The sequence below is a fragment of the Sceloporus occidentalis genome, unplaced genomic scaffold (genome assembly GCF_023333645.1).
Source record: "Sceloporus occidentalis isolate IW3139 unplaced genomic scaffold, rSceOcc1.0.p SCAF_2, whole genome shotgun sequence".
Taxonomy (NCBI): domain Eukaryota; kingdom Metazoa; phylum Chordata; class Lepidosauria; order Squamata; family Phrynosomatidae; genus Sceloporus; species Sceloporus occidentalis.
In genome coordinates this window covers 99,146,590-99,166,800 of record NW_028316982.1, presented here as the reverse complement: position 1 = coordinate 99,166,800, position 20,211 = coordinate 99,146,590, and the positions used below count along the sequence as shown (strand labels likewise).

Sequence of the window (20,211 nt, the reverse complement as noted above, 5' to 3'; positions counted from 1 at the left end):
ATAATAATAAAGCTTACTTTCCATCAGGTGAAAAGGCACACGCTTTCAATCATGCAAGCATGTTGGAGAAAGCCAGACCCATCGCAGAGGCTTGCTGGAGTCTTAGAACAGGAAGCAGCACAGGACCTTATCGCACTCACAATTTTCAACGTTTTGGGGACGGAAGGGGGACGCTCGTGTGCACGCGTGTCCTGCAAAAAACGGAGTTTATCGCACACGAAGACGTCCTCCAAGAGACCCTGTTCTGCCCCCCGGCGCGCACCCGTTCGTGTCCAGTCCTGATGGGCGCCATTTTTTGCCGACGGAAGGTAATCTGTCAGACAAAAATCACGCCCGTCAGGACTGGACGCGAACGGGTGCGTGCCTGGGGGCGGAACGGGGCCTCTTGGAGGACGTCTTCATGTGCGATAAACTCCGTTTTTTGCAGGACGCGCGCGCACACGAGCGTCCTCCTTCCGTCCCCAAAACGCTGAAAATTGTGAGTGTGATAAGGTCCACAGATGACCATTAAAAACACCAACATACATCACAGCAAAGGTGTACACATATCTTTACAGGTGCAACATTTCTTTTCCTATCACCAATTTGCCAAGTACAAATGAATGACAGAAATCACTGGAAATGTTCCGAGGAAAACAAAAGGCCATGCCATGCCATTCAATAGCACTTTAGAAACAGATTACATCTCTATTCATAAAGAATGAACACATACACATATGTTTTCTTCAGGAATGAAATTGACTAGCAGAGCTTGCCACCTAGTCTGAACCACCACTCTTCTAGAGCTTGAACCCAACATGTCCTTGGCATAGAAAACAATTCTAATAAGTGAAAAAAGACACCTGTACTATATATTACAGGCAACTTTTTGTCACCTGTTAGAATTGTTACAAAGATGCCTGTGCTATATATTGCGAGGGCCAGTGTGGTGTAGTGGTTTGAGAACTGGACTAGGACTCTGGAGACCAGGGTTCAAATCCATGCTCAGAAACCCACTGGGTGACCCCAGGCAAGTCACATTCTCTCAATCTCATAGGATGGCAAAAGCAAATTCTGCCAAGAAAACCCCATGCTAGGCTTACCTTAGGGTCGCCATAACTCAGAAATGACTTGAAGGCACACAACATACACAGTGAGCCTCATTTTGAGCTTTAGTTTTTCTGACCTTCCCTCTATAGCTATTGGCTATTCATTTGTATTCCTCTTTGGCTCACCAGAGAGGTTAAAAATAATGAAAAGGGGTTTTTTTTTGGGGGGGAGATATTTTTGGATCAGGAGAAAAATCAAGGAAATGATAGGGCGACTGTGTAAAGAAGATGGTGAAGTCCTAACACGGGACAGTGAAAAGGCTGAACTATTTAACACAGTTGTATTCACACTTTTTACCTTTGGGACCCCTTTTACATCTACATGTGGATGTCATCCCTTCCTGTCGTATATGAATAAAAATATTTTGTTTATTTAGTGAATGTATTTTCATTTGCACATTCATGTATATTCATATTTTAACATTTTATAATTAAATAACACTGTGCAAATTAAAACAGTTTTATTTAAGTAAACTCAACATTTAACTCAATGCATGTGTAAATTTTACACATAAAAAGGTTTGAGAAGAGGAGCAGGAGTAGGAAGGATCAGGCCTCCAAGTCTCATGCCCCCTGCCCCTTGAGCAATCCTCATGCCTCTTCTGGGGGTCCCATTTCACCATTTGAAAACCACTTATTTTAATACCCTTTTTGCCTCAGTTTTCTTCCAACCCCCTCCCCCCCCCCCCCCGTGCCCTAAATATCAGAAGCAGAATAAATATGCAGTAAGGAGATCACAGTCAGAATAGATAAAGAATTAATAAAAAAAATACCTAGTCTTCTGTACCACCAAAATTGGCCAGCAAAGTGTGCCTGGGGGATGGGGGATGGTGGGGTAGCAGCACACCAGCAGCAATTTATTGTGCGATAACACCCGTTTTCCCCGTTCTGACCTGATCCCGTCCCCGGGTAAAAATGGCCGTTCAATAATCTCCTATAGGAATTCAAGTCTCCAAGATCAGGTGAATTGCACACAAGAGTACTAAAGAAACTTGCAGATGAAATCGCAGAACCACTATTTCTCTCTTTACAAGCTTGGTAGAACAGGACAGTGCTGTGGATGTTGTATATCTTGATTTCAGCAAGGCTTGTGACAAGATCCTCCATGCTATTCTTGCAGGCAAATTGGTGAACTGCGGCATAGACATGATAGATGGATATTGGTTGACAGACTGAGCCCAGAGTGTTCACTAGTAGTTGCTCTTCATGCTGGAGAGATGTGACAAGTCGGGTGCCTTAGGGTTCTGTGCTGCGACTGGTGTTGTCTAACATCTTTATAAATGACTTAGATGATGGGATAGAAGGTGTGCTTATCAAATTTGCAGATAACACTAAAGGAGCTGGGCATGCTTAGTTTGGAGAAGGGAAGACTGAGAGGTGATATGATAGCTATCTTTAAATAGCCAAAAGAATGTACTGTAATATAAAAGATGGAGCCACTTGTTTTGTGCTGCTCCAGAGTCTAGAACACAAATGAGTGGATCCAAACTATAAGAAAAGGGATTGTACCTAAGCATTAGGAACAACTTTTTTTACCGTAAGATTGGCTGGAGAGTGGAATAAATTGCCTTGGAGTGTGTTGGAGTCTCCATCTTTGGAGGTCTTTAAACAGAGGTTGGATGGGCATGTTTTAGGAGTGCTTAAGTTTTGCATGAAATAAGTTTGGACTAATGGCCCCTGAGGGCCGTTCCCATTCTATGATTAAAAGATTTCTGTTTTGTCCCTGAGTTGTTTGCTCAAGTGAATCCAAGCAGAGCTTGGCACTGTTTTAGATTGCAATGCCCAGAAGCCAAAGGTTTTGGATTACATTTCCCAGCCATCATAGCCAATGGGATTCTAGGTACTGTATTTCAAAATGGCAAATTTTCCATTTTAAACAAGGGTATGGGCTGCTATCCGCATCCTATGGTAGACAGTCCACTACAGAAAGAACTTCCTCTTTTGAATGCAGAACAGAAGAGAACTCCTTTTGTTGTTCTTGTTGTATGACTTCAATCCACTTCCAATTAATGGTGACTTATAGGTAAACCTATTCTTGGCCAGACTTCTTCAGAATGGGTTTGCCATTGCCTGCCTCTGAAGCTGAAAGAGTATGACACATGCAAGCTTGTCCAGTGGGCTTTCACAATGGACCAGAAATGCAAACTTTTTTCTTGCAGAGCCTTGCCCCTCTCAAACTCCTTTTAAAAAGCAATAAGTAACAAAGGTCCAAAACACACTGCAGAAATAATCCACCTTGAGATTGCTTTAACTGCCCTGGCTGAATGCTAGGGACTTCTGGGAACTGTGGTTTTGTGAGACATTTAGCCTTCTCTGTCAGAAAGCTCTGGTGGCACAATAAACTACAGTTCCCAAGATTCCCTAGCACTGAGCCAGGGCAGTTAAAGCGCTCTCAGACTGGATTATTTCTGCAGTGTGTTTTGGACCAAAATTGGAATTCCAAGGTGTTTTCACATGCATTGGTCTTTCTCGCATGTAAAAACTGGGAATATCTTATTTTATTTTATATATTTTATTGCAGGTGAGGAGTATATGAAGCTGTCTGTATTCTAGTATCACTTCAAGCCAGAAATCTTGTCTCATCAAGTGCTATGTCAGCTACCTTATGGTGCACCCAACCCATTCACTTCCACCTTGGTTCTTCTGCTCATTTAGCAGATAATGCAACAAGGCATCGATAATTTAGCATTATATCCAAATATATTTTATGCCCAAGCATGCCAGAATTTGTAAGCCAACAAAAAGTCATGATTAAGAGTTGGTTTATGAGTCATGGGTTGTTGCTGCCTTACAATCCTGGCTTGTTTGGCCACAAAAAACATAATCCCAGGCTAACACATAACACTAAACTATGCATCACTGGTTTGCATAACCACTTGCATGAACATGCATGGATGCATGTGGAACAAATAAGTATCCTGAGTGTGCATGTCATGGTTTAATAAACCAGGATTCCTGACTCAAAGTGATGTTCAAGTATATATAATGCTATTTGCCTTTGGCCTTAGAGAAGAAGCAGGACAAAAAGACAAAAACAAAAACAAAAAATGTGGTTGTTGCACTTTTAACAGATTTTGTATAGAAAGTTTCAGAAAGTAGAGCTTTCTGGCTTCCTCATCAGCTATCCCTGCCAAAAAATCTTTCATCTGCACTGTTACAGAAAGAATGGGAGCCCTGTCCTTCACTGCTCAGCAGCCCCAGTTGACAAAGATATCTGCAAACATCCAAAACCCTACATGGAGGATCTGGTTACATCACAAATGGGATTTGCTCCTTCTCCATTATGTGGAACTCATAATAGGCCCCCAGTGGGAAGCATTAAACAGGGGAACCTCCCATCCCTCTCTTTTATCCTCACCCTTTATCTATTAAACTAATTGGTTTATTTAACAGAGAGAATTATAGCCCACCCTCACCAGCTCAGTGAGAGCTCCAATCCATATTCATGAAGCACGCTTGAGCTCTAGCCTGCTGGCTGACAGCTCTGGACAGATACTTCAGAAAGAAATGCTGCTGTGTTGCCCTGATGGACTTCGTCATGGTTTCATGACCACCCTTTTGGGGGGAGGAGGGGAGAAGGAAGAACCTTTCGATGAGTGCATGTGCCACAGAATACTAAATGCCTAAAGAAAAGGATATTGTCCAATGATAGCATCCAAACTACTGCAATCTTTGAGGGTATCTTAAAGCAGGGACTCTCTAGGTCAGTGGTTCTCAACCTGTGGGTAGCGATCCCTTTGGGGGTCAAACGACCCTTTCACAGGGTTGCCTAAGACCATCGGGAAACACATACAGTCATCCCACCATATTCACAAGGGTTAAGGATTTTATGGTTGGGGGTCACCACAACATGAGGAACTGTATTAAAGGGTCACGGCATTAGGAAGGTTGAGAACCACTGCTCTAGGTAGTCTGTTTTACAATACCTACAATTCCTTTCTAGGTGAGACTGATGGGATCATCTGGAACATCTGGAAAGCCAAACGTTTCCCACTCATGGTAAGGCATTGTTTCTTAGGCTGTAACTTGATCATCATACATTACTTTCTGGTGCAATTCTCAGCAGTCCCAGACGCATCCACTCACCCAGACATATACACGTGTCTGTCTGTCTGTCTGTCTGTCTAGAGACAGAGATATCATTCTCTCTCTCTCAATATGGAGAGCCAGCATGATGTAGTGGTTTGAGCATCATACTATGACTCTGGACATGAGGGTTCAGTTCCCTGCTCAGCCATGGAAACTCACTGGGTGACCTTAGGTGAGTCTCACATTCTCAGCCCCAGAAAACACTGTGATAGGTTCACCTTAGGGTAACTATACATCAGAAATGACTTGAAGGCATTTAATTTATTCCCCTAAACATATATATTCCCCCAATATAGGAAATGAAGTAGCTAAATTATGAAGAAAATGCTGAAATCAGAGGGGTTTTTTTAAGGTTTCCACCGTATCATGAAAAAAGACTTTTTCAATTTATAATTTAATTGTTTGCCTCTCCAGCAATGCTAAGCAGCTACAAGTGGAAATTGCTATGGCTGCATAAAATGGACTCCACTCTTTCCTTGGCACGCATATTAGATTAGATTATTAGATTACTGTCACAGAGGACACATGCAGTGGCTCATAGTGGATTTGGAAACCCTTCAAAAATTTGTCCAGGGAGAGTAACAATACGTAACAACCATCTCTTGCATCTGATTGTCCTGTTTCCTCTCAAAGGCCAAGGGCAAATAGCTTTGTGTTTGACATTGGCTCTACTCAGAGAGAGAGAGAGAGAGAGAGAGAGAGAGAGAGAGAGAGAGAGAGAATTATCTCTTGGGTCCTGAAAGATGTACCACCACCTGAAATGACTATGCTGCCTTGTAGTGTTGTGAAATATAATGCAGTTCAATAAACAATCAGCAATATAATTAAATAGTCTGGAGCATGAACTGGTGTGCTGTAGATGAGACAATGCTAAACATAAATCTTGGAAGCCCTGGGGGCCTAGATCTGTCTTTAAAGTACGGCGAGTGATCATTCTTATGACTGAAATCAAGCTGGTATAGGAACGAAGTTTTAATCGTAGATACATTTTCTTTGTGTATTCAAGTACAGGCACTCTGTCCCTCTTCCCAGAACCAAGCTAATGTAAGGTGGAAGGCTAGGGTGCTTGCGTACCCTCCATCTGTCCAATTTGGCAAGGCTAGTTCTGATTAATCCTCAGAACTTTTTCTGATGCTTCTAAAATAGTTCAGCTCCTCCTTCCTTCCCTTTCCCCCTTTTTCCTGGCTTACTTCAACTGTTGCAAACTGAGTTCCAAGTGCAAAAATAGTTTGCGTTCCATTAATTTGGCGTTCCATTAATTTGGCAGAAGTGGACAAGAGCAGGCAGAATCTTGTCCTTCCCTGTAGACTCAGGGGAAAGGAAACTGCTGCAGACTGTCCTACCTTATGTCTTCTTCCCCAATAATAACTTTTACCATCTTAACTCTGATCTTGCTTGGCCATATGTGTCCCAGTTTTTGCCTGTGAAATGCTAGATGGTATGTTTTTGTTAACAGCTTTCAAAATTAGAACTTCAGGGGAATAAATTAAGTTGCATGATGACTTTACAAGAGATTTAATTCAGAGACAAAAATGATCTGTACAAATAACTTGGTAGGCTTTTCTGATTGCTGTCCCAGTATAAACATTAAAATGTTTATCAGCAGCAGGTTGTGTAACAGAGGTTTCTACCACTCCCAGAAATAGGAACTCCATTTTTGCACTTACTTCTTTCATAAGACAGTGTTTATACACTCAAACCACTGTTCTCAGTTTTCTTAAATACACCTATAACTTTAAAAAAAACAGCCAAAAAAGATCCCAGATGCGCAAGACGACTCCGCAAAACTAACATTTTAGTAACAAATAAACACAGTTCATTACAATAAATGAACAATCTTTGCTGATTACAATGATGTTTAATGCAAAAATGCAGAAACTGCTTATTACAATAAACACTGCTCATTACAAGCTGTTGCATTAAAAAAAATAACATTGCTGTGTTCTTGTTATTCCCTGCCGGTAAAAAAATAATATTTGTAAGATGTTACTTCCAAGCTCTAGAAAATCCTCCTACTGGAATCCCATAAGTAACCATCCTTCTCCCTGAATTGGCTCCAGATTTGAGAGATCTGCCCCCCCCCACAACTGTGGAGGCGAGTATAAACCACCATTCTATATGTTTCCTCAATGCCCTGGAATAGCCAATATGTCATTCTAGGGCAGCATGGGAAATTTTAAAAATGCACCTCATTGCTCTTTCATGCAGGTATCCTGGCATCGGCATCAGTGACCTGAGATGGTCCTGGGACATGAGCAGCATGCTGGTTATTCCAGATACTGAGACTGAGTCTGACCCTCACTTTCATCACTGATTATTCCATTGATTTTTTCCAGTGGTATCATTCACCTGGCTTGTATCAGTTCACCCAAACTGTTAAAATTTGTGAGGCTCGCCAAATGCTTGTTGTGGGGACAGAAAATGAAAACGAAAGGTTTCACTGCACCCTGCCCTTCCAACATGGACATACTTTGATTTGTTTCCAGCGCTCTCTCCAGCAACAAAAGCAGGACCAGAGGGCCATGAAATGGAGAAAGGAAAGAGAAAAATCAGTCCACCTTTCTGTTAGCATCAGGATCATGGGTGCTGTCATAGGGAGGGCAAGCAAGCATTGCATTACAATTTCCTTTTAACCTAAAGTCAACTATCTATTTTTGGTACGTCTGAAGATGACACTGCTAAAAGCTCAATCCCACTGCATGAATGCAACAAGGGCACTAATGTCCAAGCAGCTGGCCTTTCAATAAATTGAGGCGCATGCATGATGGTTGGAGGGGAAAATTTTAAAGAGAAAGAAGAAGGACCACAGGACTCTTCACAGCAGTGGTTCCCAACCTTCCTAATGCTGCGACCCTTTAATACAGTTCCTCATATTGTGGTGACCCCCAACCATACAATTATTTTTCATCGCTACATGCAAATATGTGTTTTCCGATGGTCTTAGGCAACCCCTGTGAAAGGGTCGTTCAACCCCCAAAGGGATCCCGACCCACAGGTTGGGAACCACTGCTTCACAGCCTTCTTCTTTAAATAGGGCAGGGGTGAGGAACTGCTGACCTTCCAGATGTTGCTGGATTACAGACCCTTTTAATGCTACAAAGTTAGAAAGCTACTTTAACTGCAATGACATCCCATGGAATCCTGGGATTTGTAGCATGCTGAGAAACTAGAGCTCTCTGTCTGATTATTCTAAATACCCCTCCCTAAACTGCAAATTCCAGGATTCCATAGAGCCAGTATGGTATAGCGGTTTAAGCATAAGACTATGACTCTGGAGACTAGGATTCGAATCCCAGCTCGGACATTTAGACCCACTGGGTGACCTTGGGCAAGTCACACACTCTGAGCCTCAGAGGATGGCAATGGCAAATCCCTCTGAAGAAACCTGCCAAGAATATCCCATGATAGGTTAGCCTTAGGGTCACCATAAGTCAGAAACAACTTGAAGGCACACAACAACAACAACAACAACAACAAATTGCAAATCCTAGGATTCCATATGATGGAACCATAGCAAATAAAGTGGAATCCTGGTGCTGTATGCATCATGGGTTGGCTTACCACATTTTGATGCATGTGAAGTACTATACAATAATAAAAACTTGGAAAGTTACCTTTTGGGACTGCAACCCCAGATTCTTCCAGGCAGCAAGACCATTTCTCCAATGGTATCTATTCACCTGGTTTGCATTGGTTTGTGCAAACCATTAAAATTTTTCAGGTTCGCAAAATGCTTTTGTGGGAACAGAAAATGAAAACGAAAGGTTTCACTGTACCCTGCCCTTCTGACTGGTGTGCTCTTTGATTCATTCCCAGCACTCTCTCAATGCTGCAAGGGGATTCTGGGTATTGTAGTTCCAAAAGCATATTACTACTTAAAGAGAGGCAAGATGGAGGAGAGACCATAAAGTCCAAAGTCTTAAAAATACCTGACTGCACACACTGTTTCAAAGATAACAGCCTCCTCTATGGCTGGGTCCTTCAAAGGCAGCTCTAAATCCCATTATTAACAAACCCACTACACACACAATCAGGTTACTTGTGGAATCCCGACCGGGAATTACTTCTTAGATACTGGGAGCCAGCAAAAGCATATTGATAGGAACCTGTGCTTTTATGGGCTGGAGTATCCTTGAGCTATTTCTTCCATGGAAACATTTCCTACTAATTTCTCTTTAAAAGGACTCACTGGGACTTCGTCACATCAGAGGGCTGCTTTGCATACACAGGGTGTGTTCTGTCACATGTGGCACGGCTTTGTGTGTATACTGTATGTCTATTTCACTCTGCATGCAAGCACTAGGAAGGCACGGCCTAAACAGAAGCAAAATGTATGCCTAGAAGGACAGAGGCAGAAACTGCTTCAAATATTTTCTGCATGCACCATAGCTGCAGTCCTGCATACAGCCATAGCTGGCTGAATTATTATATTTAAAGAGAGTCGGGGGGGGGGGGGTTCATTCCATTTGAGGGAGAGAATGAAAAAAATGATGGGCTAAGTACTAACAGTTATAGCAGAACTTAAGATAAAAGCCGGTTAATGGCAAATAGTAGTAATACCCGTTGAGTTGGTAAGTTGGCTAAGGACATGTCTCTCTCTCTCTGTGCGTGTACTCTCTAGAATAGCTGAAAACCACCCAAATCCACAAGCAATGAATCATACGTTTAAGCACCCACATAAAATGTAAATCCGTTTATCCTACCTGTTTTTTTTTTTGGGGGGGAGGTTGTTTTTGCTTTCTTTTCTTTTTGGGCTGGGGGATGGATTACAATTTATCCCATATATGGTAAAAGTCTTTATTGCAGAATTTTGAGCATCTCTTTGCCTGCATGGGAGATTAATGCGATGATCCAGTGGTTATTATAATCTCGGGTGTCCCCTTTCTTAGGGATTGGAATGTATATCGAGCATTTCCAATCTGTGGGACATTCTTCTGTTTTCCATATTTATTGACAGGTTTTAGTTAAAATATTTGCATCCCCTAACTTATGTCATGCCATATTCTAAGGATTTTCCTATAATAAAAGTACTGATTTCTCTCTGGTATGTTCTTCCTAGGAAGGCCAAAATGCTCCCTTCCCTGCTGTCCTTCCCTCTGCATGCAAAGACCTTTTTATTCTGGCAGGCTTTTAAAGCAGGAGGTTTCTAAAAAATGGGCTGAGGGTGCTGGCCAGACTGTTTTAGACTGCACTGTTTCAATAGCTTTTTACCTTTTAATCTTTTAATTGTCTTTATCTTTTTAAAGTGTAAAAACATTTTAATATGGTCAAAAGTTTAATCCTATTTTAATGTTTAATTTGATGTATGTTTTTAGCTGTACTGTGTTTTAAATTATAAGATGCCTTGAGTCCCAATAACAACAGCAACAACAACAGCAACAAATCTCCTGCCCATACATGGTTGGATTACTGTAATATGTTATACATGAGGTGCCCTTGAAGCTTCAATTTGTGCAGAATCCAGCAGCAAACATTTTATCCAGTTCACAAATATGGAACCATGTTAAACTAATTATTGAAAACACTACACTGGCTCTCTACTTAGTACCATATTGGATCTAAAGTGCTGGTTATTACCTTCCACGCTCTAAACATTAAAGATCCCAAATATCTGAAGGAGTACCACCCCTCATACCAGCTTTCCCCAGTATGGCACATTCAAGATGCAGCTGTTGGTCTGCAGCTGTGTTGGCTGGGGGCTGATGGGGATTGCAGTGCATGGCATTGGGAGACTGCAATAGCTTTCTTTTTGAACAACCAATTTTCTAAGAAGAGGGTCTTCTCTGTGCTTGCTCTCCAAAGAAAAATATCAGAGACAGCTGTGTTTGTCTGGATCAGTATGCAAAAGGATCTTGCAGCACCTTTGAGACTAACTGATGAGAGAAAGAAAGAAGTTGGTAGCATAAGTCTACAAAAGTGTATGCTAGCAACTTCTTTTTTTTAATGTCTGCATCCATACATCAAAAATAATTCAGTTTGACACCACTTTAACTGTCATGACTCAATGCTATGGAATTCTGGGAACGGTAGTTTCTTGTGGCACCAGATCTTTGCTCAGTTCCAAGAATTCCATAGCGCTGAGCCATGGCAGTTAAAGCAGTGTCAAACCAGATTATTTGTTAAGGGGAATGCAGCCTCCATTAGCCGCAAAGGTGCTACAAGACCAGTTGCAAAGGAAAATATGATTGCCACTGACCTTTTAAAACAGCATGGCCTATTTTTATTGACTTGGATCAATTTTTAATGTTTCTTAATCTGTAATTTCATTTTTATGATATTTGCCTTTTAATGATATTATGTTTAGCGTTCCTTGGATCCTATGTGAAAAGTGGTTTAGACAATTTAAAATAAAAATAAGTAAATAATGACAACAATGATTAGGTTTCATTAAAACACCACTGGATTCAGCTAGAGCCAGATTAAAATGAATGGCAAGAGTAGCCAAGAGGTGAAACTCATCTTGCAAATGGAAAGAGAGTTGGGGAAAGGAGATGGTTCCCCCCAAAGCAATATGTAACAAACATCTGCCACAAGGGCTGTATCTGCACTGCAGAAATAATCCGGTTTGTTTGACACCACTTTAATTGCCATGGCTCAGTGCTATGGAATTCTGGGAACTGTTGTTGTTTGTGGCACTAGAGCAAAGGTTTGCTATACATAATATCATTAAAAGATAAATACAGTATAATAAAAATAAATGTACAGTATAAGAAACATTAAAAACTGATCAGGCAGCAAACTATTCCATAGCACTGAGCCATGGCAGTTAAAAGTGGTGTCAAACCAGATTATTGCTGCAGTGTGGGTGCAGCCAAAATTAAGCCAACCAACACTTACACGGGGCATCATGCACTACAAGTCAAGCTTTTTTCATATTATGGTACCTTTTAATAAAAGTTATAATAAATATACAGCATTAACAAAGCATTTGCCAAATTTCCAAAGCACTTCTCCAGCATTATTTCCATACGTCTTGCAACAGATCTCCTGCTAGACCGGTCAGTAGTGTTCTATCTCCGCATGATGGGTAATGGTGGCAGTCACAGTCACTGAGACAGAAACAGCAACATGTCCAAACTGCCTGTGGAGATCTTTGCATGAGCAGGGTTGAGCCTGGTCCATGACAACTCACTGTCTCACAGCCAACACATTGCCACACTGAGGTCCACACTGTTCTGCCTTTTTCCAAGATGCAACGCATGCCAAGACAGTATTAAAATACCAAGCATTAACAGGATGTGTTTGAAATTGTGTAAAGTATTCACACAAAGAAAGAACTCTGGGCTGGATTAGAACAAAGGTTCATCTAGCCCAGCCTTCCTCAATCTGGAACCCTTCATGGATTTTGGACTATAATTCCTATGTTTGTTAGAATGATGAGACTCTGGGGCTGGGAATGTTGGAATAGCCAGGTAATTCTGAGAAGCCCATAAAGAAGGAATCTTTCCCCAGTTGCCTGTGCACCCAGCAACCAGTGGAGATATAGTACCTCTGCACAAAGAGGCTCCATTTCTTTGTTGTGCCCAACAGCACTGGCAGACTTTTCGTTATAAATTTGTCTTCTCTTCATCTTACTGCCAACCAAGTGGGCAGCCATTGCTGCATCTTGTGGGAGTTAAAATCCATAAATTAAGCAGACGTTCATCATATATATATATATATATATATATGCATAGTATTGCGCATGGAATATTTATTTATTTATCCTGGATCAGCTGACAACTGTACTTGTGCCCCCCAAGTTGTCATGTTGTGTGTTGTATGCAGGCACACAGACACCCAGAACAGGAGACTTACTGTATGTCTTTGAAGGCAAACCTATAATGGGGTTTTCTTTGCAAAATTTGTTTGGAGGGGTTTGCCTTTGCCTTCCTGTGAGACACTGAGAGAGTGTGACTTGCCCAAGGTGACCCATGAGTTTTCATGGCTGAGTGGAGATTCAAACCCAGGTCTCCAGAGTCATAGTGCAACACTCAAACCACTACATAATGCTAGCTCTCTGATGAGACTAGATCTGCATTATTTACATTATTTACTAGCTCAGGAGACTAGCTCTGCATTATTTACTTAGAAAAAAAGTGCTGGCAGGAGGGGAATCAAAAGCCCATATTCTTAATCCTTTGTAAATGTATTGTTCCTAGCCTGAACCAATCTGCTCAGACTGCAGTACATGAAGGGAGCGGCCTCCTCCTTCATTTAATGCCTTTTGATAGTACATCTTGCAAAGGGGTGGTGGTGGGGAAAACTAAGTGGCTCTTCAGACAAAGTCAAGAGGGTAAAAGAGGGATTTTTATTGCTTAATCAAATTGTGTCTCTTATTAATGGACGGAACAACCATTAGATGAAACTATAGCTGCTTCCAAACCCCCCCTTCCCATCAGCTGACCAGGCATCTCTCTAGCCTCTGTGATATTTTTTTCCCGGATGCACCAAACCAGATGTCGGGGCTGGGTTGGAAAGCATGAGCCCATACAGACAAGCTTCTTTTCATGGGAACATTTAAACTCAGCCTAACTACTGTCTCCTGGTTCAGCACAAAATGATCTTAATCCACTTAAAGTAAACCCACTGAAATGAATGGGCCTTCTTTGTCACAATTTACTTGTGCCCCAACGATTCCAGTGGGGTCTAACTCTAAGTAGAACTAACACTGGTTTGTGGCCATTTTTTAAAAAATGATGTTGTTTATTTTAATGTTTGTTTTAACAGTTAATTGTTTAATTTGATGTCTTAGGGGAAGGTAGCAACTATTGGAATATGAGGGTTGTATGTATATTTTAATCTGTAAGCCGCCTCAATTGTCATGGACAGAGAGTGGGATATAAATAAATTATTATTATTATTATTATTATTATTATTATTTAATAGAGTGCATTAGCAAAAGGAAGATATCAACTGACAAGTGGGGGCATTATTGACAGAAGTAGGGGGGAAATGTTGTGCATTTGGGGTAATGTTTCCCTCTCTTCTCCACGAATAAATAGACCAAAAAGGACTTCAGTATGCTTGGTGGCACCGAATATTATCTGATGAGCAGAAATGGAATAGAATATTATAGAAAAGAGCATGGCTGCTGGCTAGCTGACTAACCAGAACAATGAAAAGGAGCGGAGGCTTTCATGGCCGGCATCCATAGTTTGTTGTGGTTTTTTCGGGCTATGTGGCCATGTTCTAGAAGAATTTCTTCTTGACATTTCGCCAGCAACTGTGGCTGGCATCTTCTTCTCTGAAGATGCCAGCCACAGATGCTGGCAAAATGTCAGGAAGAAACTCTTCTAAAACATGGCCACATAGCCCGAAAAACCCACAAAAAACAATGAAAAGGAGCACTTCACACTGAGGCATTTTGTTGCAGGTCTCACTTTGGATTTACTTTCTGCTTCACATGGAAGCAAGCACTGTATGTGTGTGTGAAGGAGACCATCATTTTACCACTTGGTTATGAATAAAACTGGGGTGGGTGAGTGGATGTAAAATATTCTGAGAGCAAATTCATCCACATCTTAAATTCATCCCTCATGGAAATCTATTTTTCTTCTCTGGAGGTACATACAATATTTTACATCACAAATATGGCTGTCCACCAATAAGACTTCCCTTTTCCTTTCTTCCTTCCCAAACTGGTCCCGATTCCACATCTTCACCTGCTGTCTGGTACCCCAAAATAATGCCACTGAAGATTTAAACCAACATGGAGATAAGCTAAAAGTCTTGCCCAATAAATTTCCACAGGTCAGGCTGCTTGCTGTTCAAGGCACAATGGCACAGCTCCTTTAAGAAAATCCTAGATCTCCAGCCTCCATATAATAAAAGAATTCATTTGACCTCTTTCGTTCTGAATAATAATAATGTTGCCACGGTTGTGTTGATAAGGAAATACAACCCAAAGCAGGGCTAAATTAAAAGTCAGAACAATTTAAACAAAGTCATAGGTCAGGTAGGAATATACAGAAATATGTGTGGTTTTGCTATGATATTTCAATGGACTGGGTTTGAAGGAGGAAAATATGAATTAATCCTAGATTTCCACCTTATCTAGGTTGGATCCCATACAAAATATATCTTAAAGGCCTTCAGTTTTTTTAACTGGTTGGGCAGAAGTTTTTAAATTGAGTGTGCTGTATTTTTGTTAGGCTTTGAATGTATTTTAACTGTTGTAGATGAATTTCGAATCGGATCCTTCTTTTTTTAGAATCATAGAATCAAGTTCATTGTTGCATTACGCATTGGTTTCAGCCGTGTTTTCTTTTAAAATAAAACAAAGTCGATTTGAGTCACATACTGGAGTATGGTGTAATAGTTTTGAGTACTGGATTAGGATACTGGGAGACTAGGGTTCGAATCCTGACTGGGTCATGGAAACCCACAGGGTGATCTTGGGCAAATCACACTCTCTCGGCTGCAGAGGATGGCAATGGCAACCCCCCTCTGAAGAAACCCGCCAAGAAAACGCTATGATAGGGTTGCCATAAGTCAGAAATGACTTGAAGGCACCCAAGAACAACCACCAATTGGTAGAAAAGCAGAATATAATATAATGAGAATGGGGCTGGGAATTGTCCATCTGGTTGTAGGATATTGAGAAACCAGTACCTATGGTAATCCAGCCATTGCCCTGGACTTCTGAAAAAGCAAGTAACTTTTAGTCTAAAAATGTTTTACTCCAGAGAAGTGGTTATTCAAGTCCACTGGATAAAACCATCACTAAACTCCATGAAATTTGCTTTCTACATAATAAAAAAAAAGGGTAAAATCCAGGACTAACAAGTTTGTTATGGCATTTCGTGGACTGTGTCTGGGAAACTTCATTCCTTCATATTTGAACATATTCTCTTTTGCACAGCTGGATCTAACCCAGGTTTGTAAGTTCCAGGTTTACAGCTGGCCTTGGGAGAAATGAAAAGCACTCATAAAAATGAATAGATCTTAGGACAATTCCCTGACTCCCTCAATAGCCATGCTGGCTGGGGGATTCTGGGAGATGTTATCCCAAAAGTAATTTGTTCCAAGCCCTGAATATTAAACCATTATTAGAGAGCAGCACTGTAAAGAATAGTTTTGCTTTGCAACCACAGCCAAGTTCCAAATAAGAAAATAATAAGAAAAATAAAATAAAAATTAATTATACATATAAAAAAAGATATAGGTAGGGTTGAGGATCAGAGGCGGTAGACCTTGCTACTTTCCAGGCCACTCTAAGCCAAGATAGGCAATAACATGTCAACAAAGACATTATAACTTTACCTCTCAGAGTATTTCAGAGTATTAGGCTAGGACTTGGTTGATCCAGGTTCTAGGACCTGCTCGGCTATAAAATCTAGACCTGGATGAGTTACATACTTCTTCTTTCTCCCAGGCTGGCCTACCTCGCAGGGCTGTTTGGAGTACTGTATAAAGTACTGTATAAAGAGACATCCGTGTGTCCTTGAGCTCAGTAGAGGAAAGTGGGATATAAGGGCAGGCTTAGCACTGTGCACAGCTCCACAGAGGCAAGCAAAGCAGTCCTTGCCCACTAGCCTCTCTTTCTCTACAACTGGCAAAAGGCCCCTTGGCCTTGACTTCTCCTACAGCTGTCAATATTGGAGTGGCCCCCATTGATCCTCTTTTATTCAAGTGACTTCTTAGTAATGGAGGAAGCATTAAAGGGAGGAGTAATGCCTCCTTCCTTTTCCTGCCTTTCAGTTCACCTGTATTTCTATCTGTTCAGTCAGCCAGCATGGTGTAGTGGCTGGATTGCATTAGGACTATGACTCTGGAGATCAGGATTCGAATCCCGGCTTGGGCATAGAAACCCACTAAGTCACACTCTCTCAGCCTCAGAGGAGAGCCATGGCAAACCTGGCCAAGAAAACCCCATGATAGCTTTGCCTCAGGATCACCCTAAGTCGGAAAGGACTTGAAGGCACACAGCAACAACAACAACAGATATGTTTTAATATTATTTCTGTGCACTTCCTTCCATCCGTACCTCCCCCCCTTTCTTTTTATTACAGTTAATTTTGAGAGGAGCAGCCTGGCATCACAGTTTTGGAAGAAAAGCAGGATGCAAGTCAATGCAAACTCATCCAGGGCATCTTTTCTTCCTAGAAAGCCAAGTCCCTTCCACCTGCCTCTCCCTTTCAAAAAGCATCTTGTCTTGCTGCTCCTGAAGAGCACCTTGAACACCTTCAGCAGCAATCCTTCCCTCCTGCAACCCAGCCTCCATCTTCCTGGGAAAGAGGCAGAGACCTGGATCTGCCCATCTGGCTACAGAAAGGAGGCTTCTCTGCTCTGGCCTCTGCCCACAAAGGCAGCCAGGGCTCATTCTCCCCTCCAAAATGCCTCTTTGTTCAAAGGAGAAGAAGGCAGGCTGAGGCAGGCATGGCTAAGGCTGGCCCCTGACCTGAGATCTCATTGGGCTCAGCAAGGGCTGCACCCACAATGGAGAACTAACCCGGTTTGACACCGCTTTAACTCTTTTCTGGCTCAAGGCTATGGAATTTTGGGAGCTGGAGTTTGTTGTGGGGCCCAGAGGATCCCATCCTCCTCATCCTCCCGATCCCCTCCTCTTCCTCCTTGCGATCCTATCATCCTCATCCTATTCCAGATCCCATCGCCCTCCTCCTCCTCCTCAAGGTCCCACACTCCTCTTCCACCTGACAATCCCATCATCATCATGATCCCACCTTTGTCCTCCTCATCTTCTGCATGGTCCCCTCCTCTTCCTCCTCCCCAAGATCCCATCATCATCATCATCATCATCATATCTTCTTTTCGATCCCATCCTCCTCCTCCTCTCTTGCTTGGTACCCTTCTCTTCCTCCTCACCCAATCCCTTCATCCTCATCCTGCTCGAGGTACCATCCTTATCCTCATCCTCCTTATCATCTCATCTTCCTCTTGATCCCATCATCCTCACCCTCAAAATCCCCCTCTCCTCCTTCTCCATCATCTCTTGCATGGTCCCCTCCCCCCATCCCATCATCCTCATACTCCACAAGATCCCATCATCATCCTCATCATCTCATCTTCCCCTCCTCTTCCCCTCCTCATCTCTTGCATGGCCCCCTCCTCTTCTTCCTGCTCCTCCTCGCCCCAATCCCATCATCCTCATCATCACATCATCTCATCTTCCTCTCCATCCCATCATCCTCACCCTCAAAATTCTCCTCCTCCTCCTCCTCCTCCTCCTCCTCCTCCTCCTCCTCCTCATCTCTTGCATGGTCCCCTCCTTTTCTCCTCCTCACCCCGATGCCATCCTCCTCATCCTTCACAAGATATCACCATCACCATCATCTCATCTTCCTCAAGATCCCATCCTCATCCTCATCTCTTGCATGGTCCCCTCCTCTTCCTCTTCCCCCTGACCTCATCATCCTCAGCCTCCACAAGATCATCCTCCACAAGATTCCATCATCATCTTCTTCTTCCTCATGATCCCATCCTCCTCCTCCTCCCCCTCCAGATCCCATCATCCCCATCTTCAAGACTCCCCTCCTCCTCCTCCTCCTCCTCCGGATGGCTTCCTTCCTTCCAAGCCCCCTCCCCCCCCCCCCCCCCCGGGAAGAGAGGCAGAGAGACTCACATCTCGGAAGCGGTTCCAGTGCTTGATCTTGCCGCTGTACTGGGAGATGGAGGAGAGCCACTGCTCGTCCTCCATGAAATTCCCGGGGCTCTTCTCGGGCCCCTCTGGGCCCCCCGGGGCCCGGCTCTCTCCTTCGGCCCAGGCCCCCAGCACCAGCACCACTGCCACTCCCAGCATCCCCCAAGGGCCCGGGGCTCCCATGGCTCTAGTGCTCGCTCTTCCTTCCTCCTCCTCCTCTTGCCTTCTGCTGCTCTTGGCTGCTCAGGCTCTGCAGGTGCAGAAAGAGATGCCTGGCTGCTGGCTGCCCGCCTTTGCTGCTGCTGCAAAGCTGCCTCCCTCCTCCCTCCCTCCTTCCCTGCCTGGCTTCCCTCTGGGCTGGATCCCTGCGGGAAAGTGAGCCTCCCAAGCGCTGCGCTGCTGCTCTTGTAGAAGGAGGAGGAGGAGGAGGAGGAGCAGGCAGGCAGAGAGCAGCAGCAGCAGCAGCAGCAGCAGCAGAGCCTGCGCCAGAGGAAGAGGAGGAGGAAGGCTCAAGGCCACCCAAAAGCACCCACGCCTTTGACATCGCCATCACCATCATCACCATCACCATCAATCATCATCACCATCATCATCACCACCACCATCATCTCATCGTCACCACCACCATCATCACCACTACCACCACCACCATCATCATCACCACCACCATCACCACCATCATCACCACCACCATCACCACCATCATCACCACCATCACCACCATCACCACCATCATCATCACCATCACCACCATCAGCATCATTACCACCACCACTATCACCACCACCACCACAACCATCACCATCATCATCAACACCATCATCACCAGCAAAAACAAACAAAAAAGCCCAGCTTCATTTATATACCACTTCAAAATGAAGTAACAGTGTCTAAGCGGTTTACAAAGTGAAGATGCCAGCCACAGATGCTGGCAAAACGTCAGGAATACACTCATATAGAACATGGCCACATAGCCCAAAAAATCTACAAAAAATGATATAAATTAATTGCCCCCACAATCTGGGGACTCATTTTAGCAACCTCCTCAGAAGGATGCAAACGTGAGTTGAGCATGAGCCCCTTTGCAGGTATTGAACTCACAACCTTATGGATTTGAGTGAGTGGCTGCAGTACAGGCATTTAACCACTGCGCCACCAGGGCTCCATTTAACCACTGCACCATCATCATCATCACCACTAGCACCAGCACAATCATCATCATCTTCTTCATCATCATCCTCCTCCTCATCATCTGCCACCTACTTTCAGGCAAATTTGACAAATGCCAGGCATTCCTTTCTACAGGATTATCATAATAATAATAGTAATAATAGTGATGGTAGTAGTAGTAGTAATAATACACAACAACAATACAATAAAAATATAAAACATAATAATAATGATTCAAAACAATAAAATAATAATAAAATATAATAATAATAATAATAATAA

The 20,211-nt window shown here is 42.9% G+C and overlaps 1 protein-coding gene across 2 annotated transcripts in view; it reads right to left on the bottom strand.

Annotated features, from left to right (window-relative positions):
• Nucleotides 1-19,065, bottom strand: part of LOC149318758 (testican-2-like) — a 107,529-nt gene extending 88,464 nt beyond the window's left edge. For both annotated transcript variants that reach the window (XM_089510411.1, XM_089510412.1), the window contains exon 1: nucleotides 18,742-19,065. In XM_089510411.1, coding sequence (XP_089366537.1) covers nucleotides 18,742-18,942 — 201 coding nt within the window. In that variant the 5' untranslated portion in view covers nucleotides 18,943-19,065. The remainder of the gene's footprint in view (nucleotides 1-18,741) is intronic.
• Nucleotides 19,066-20,211: the final 1,146 nt, after the last annotated feature.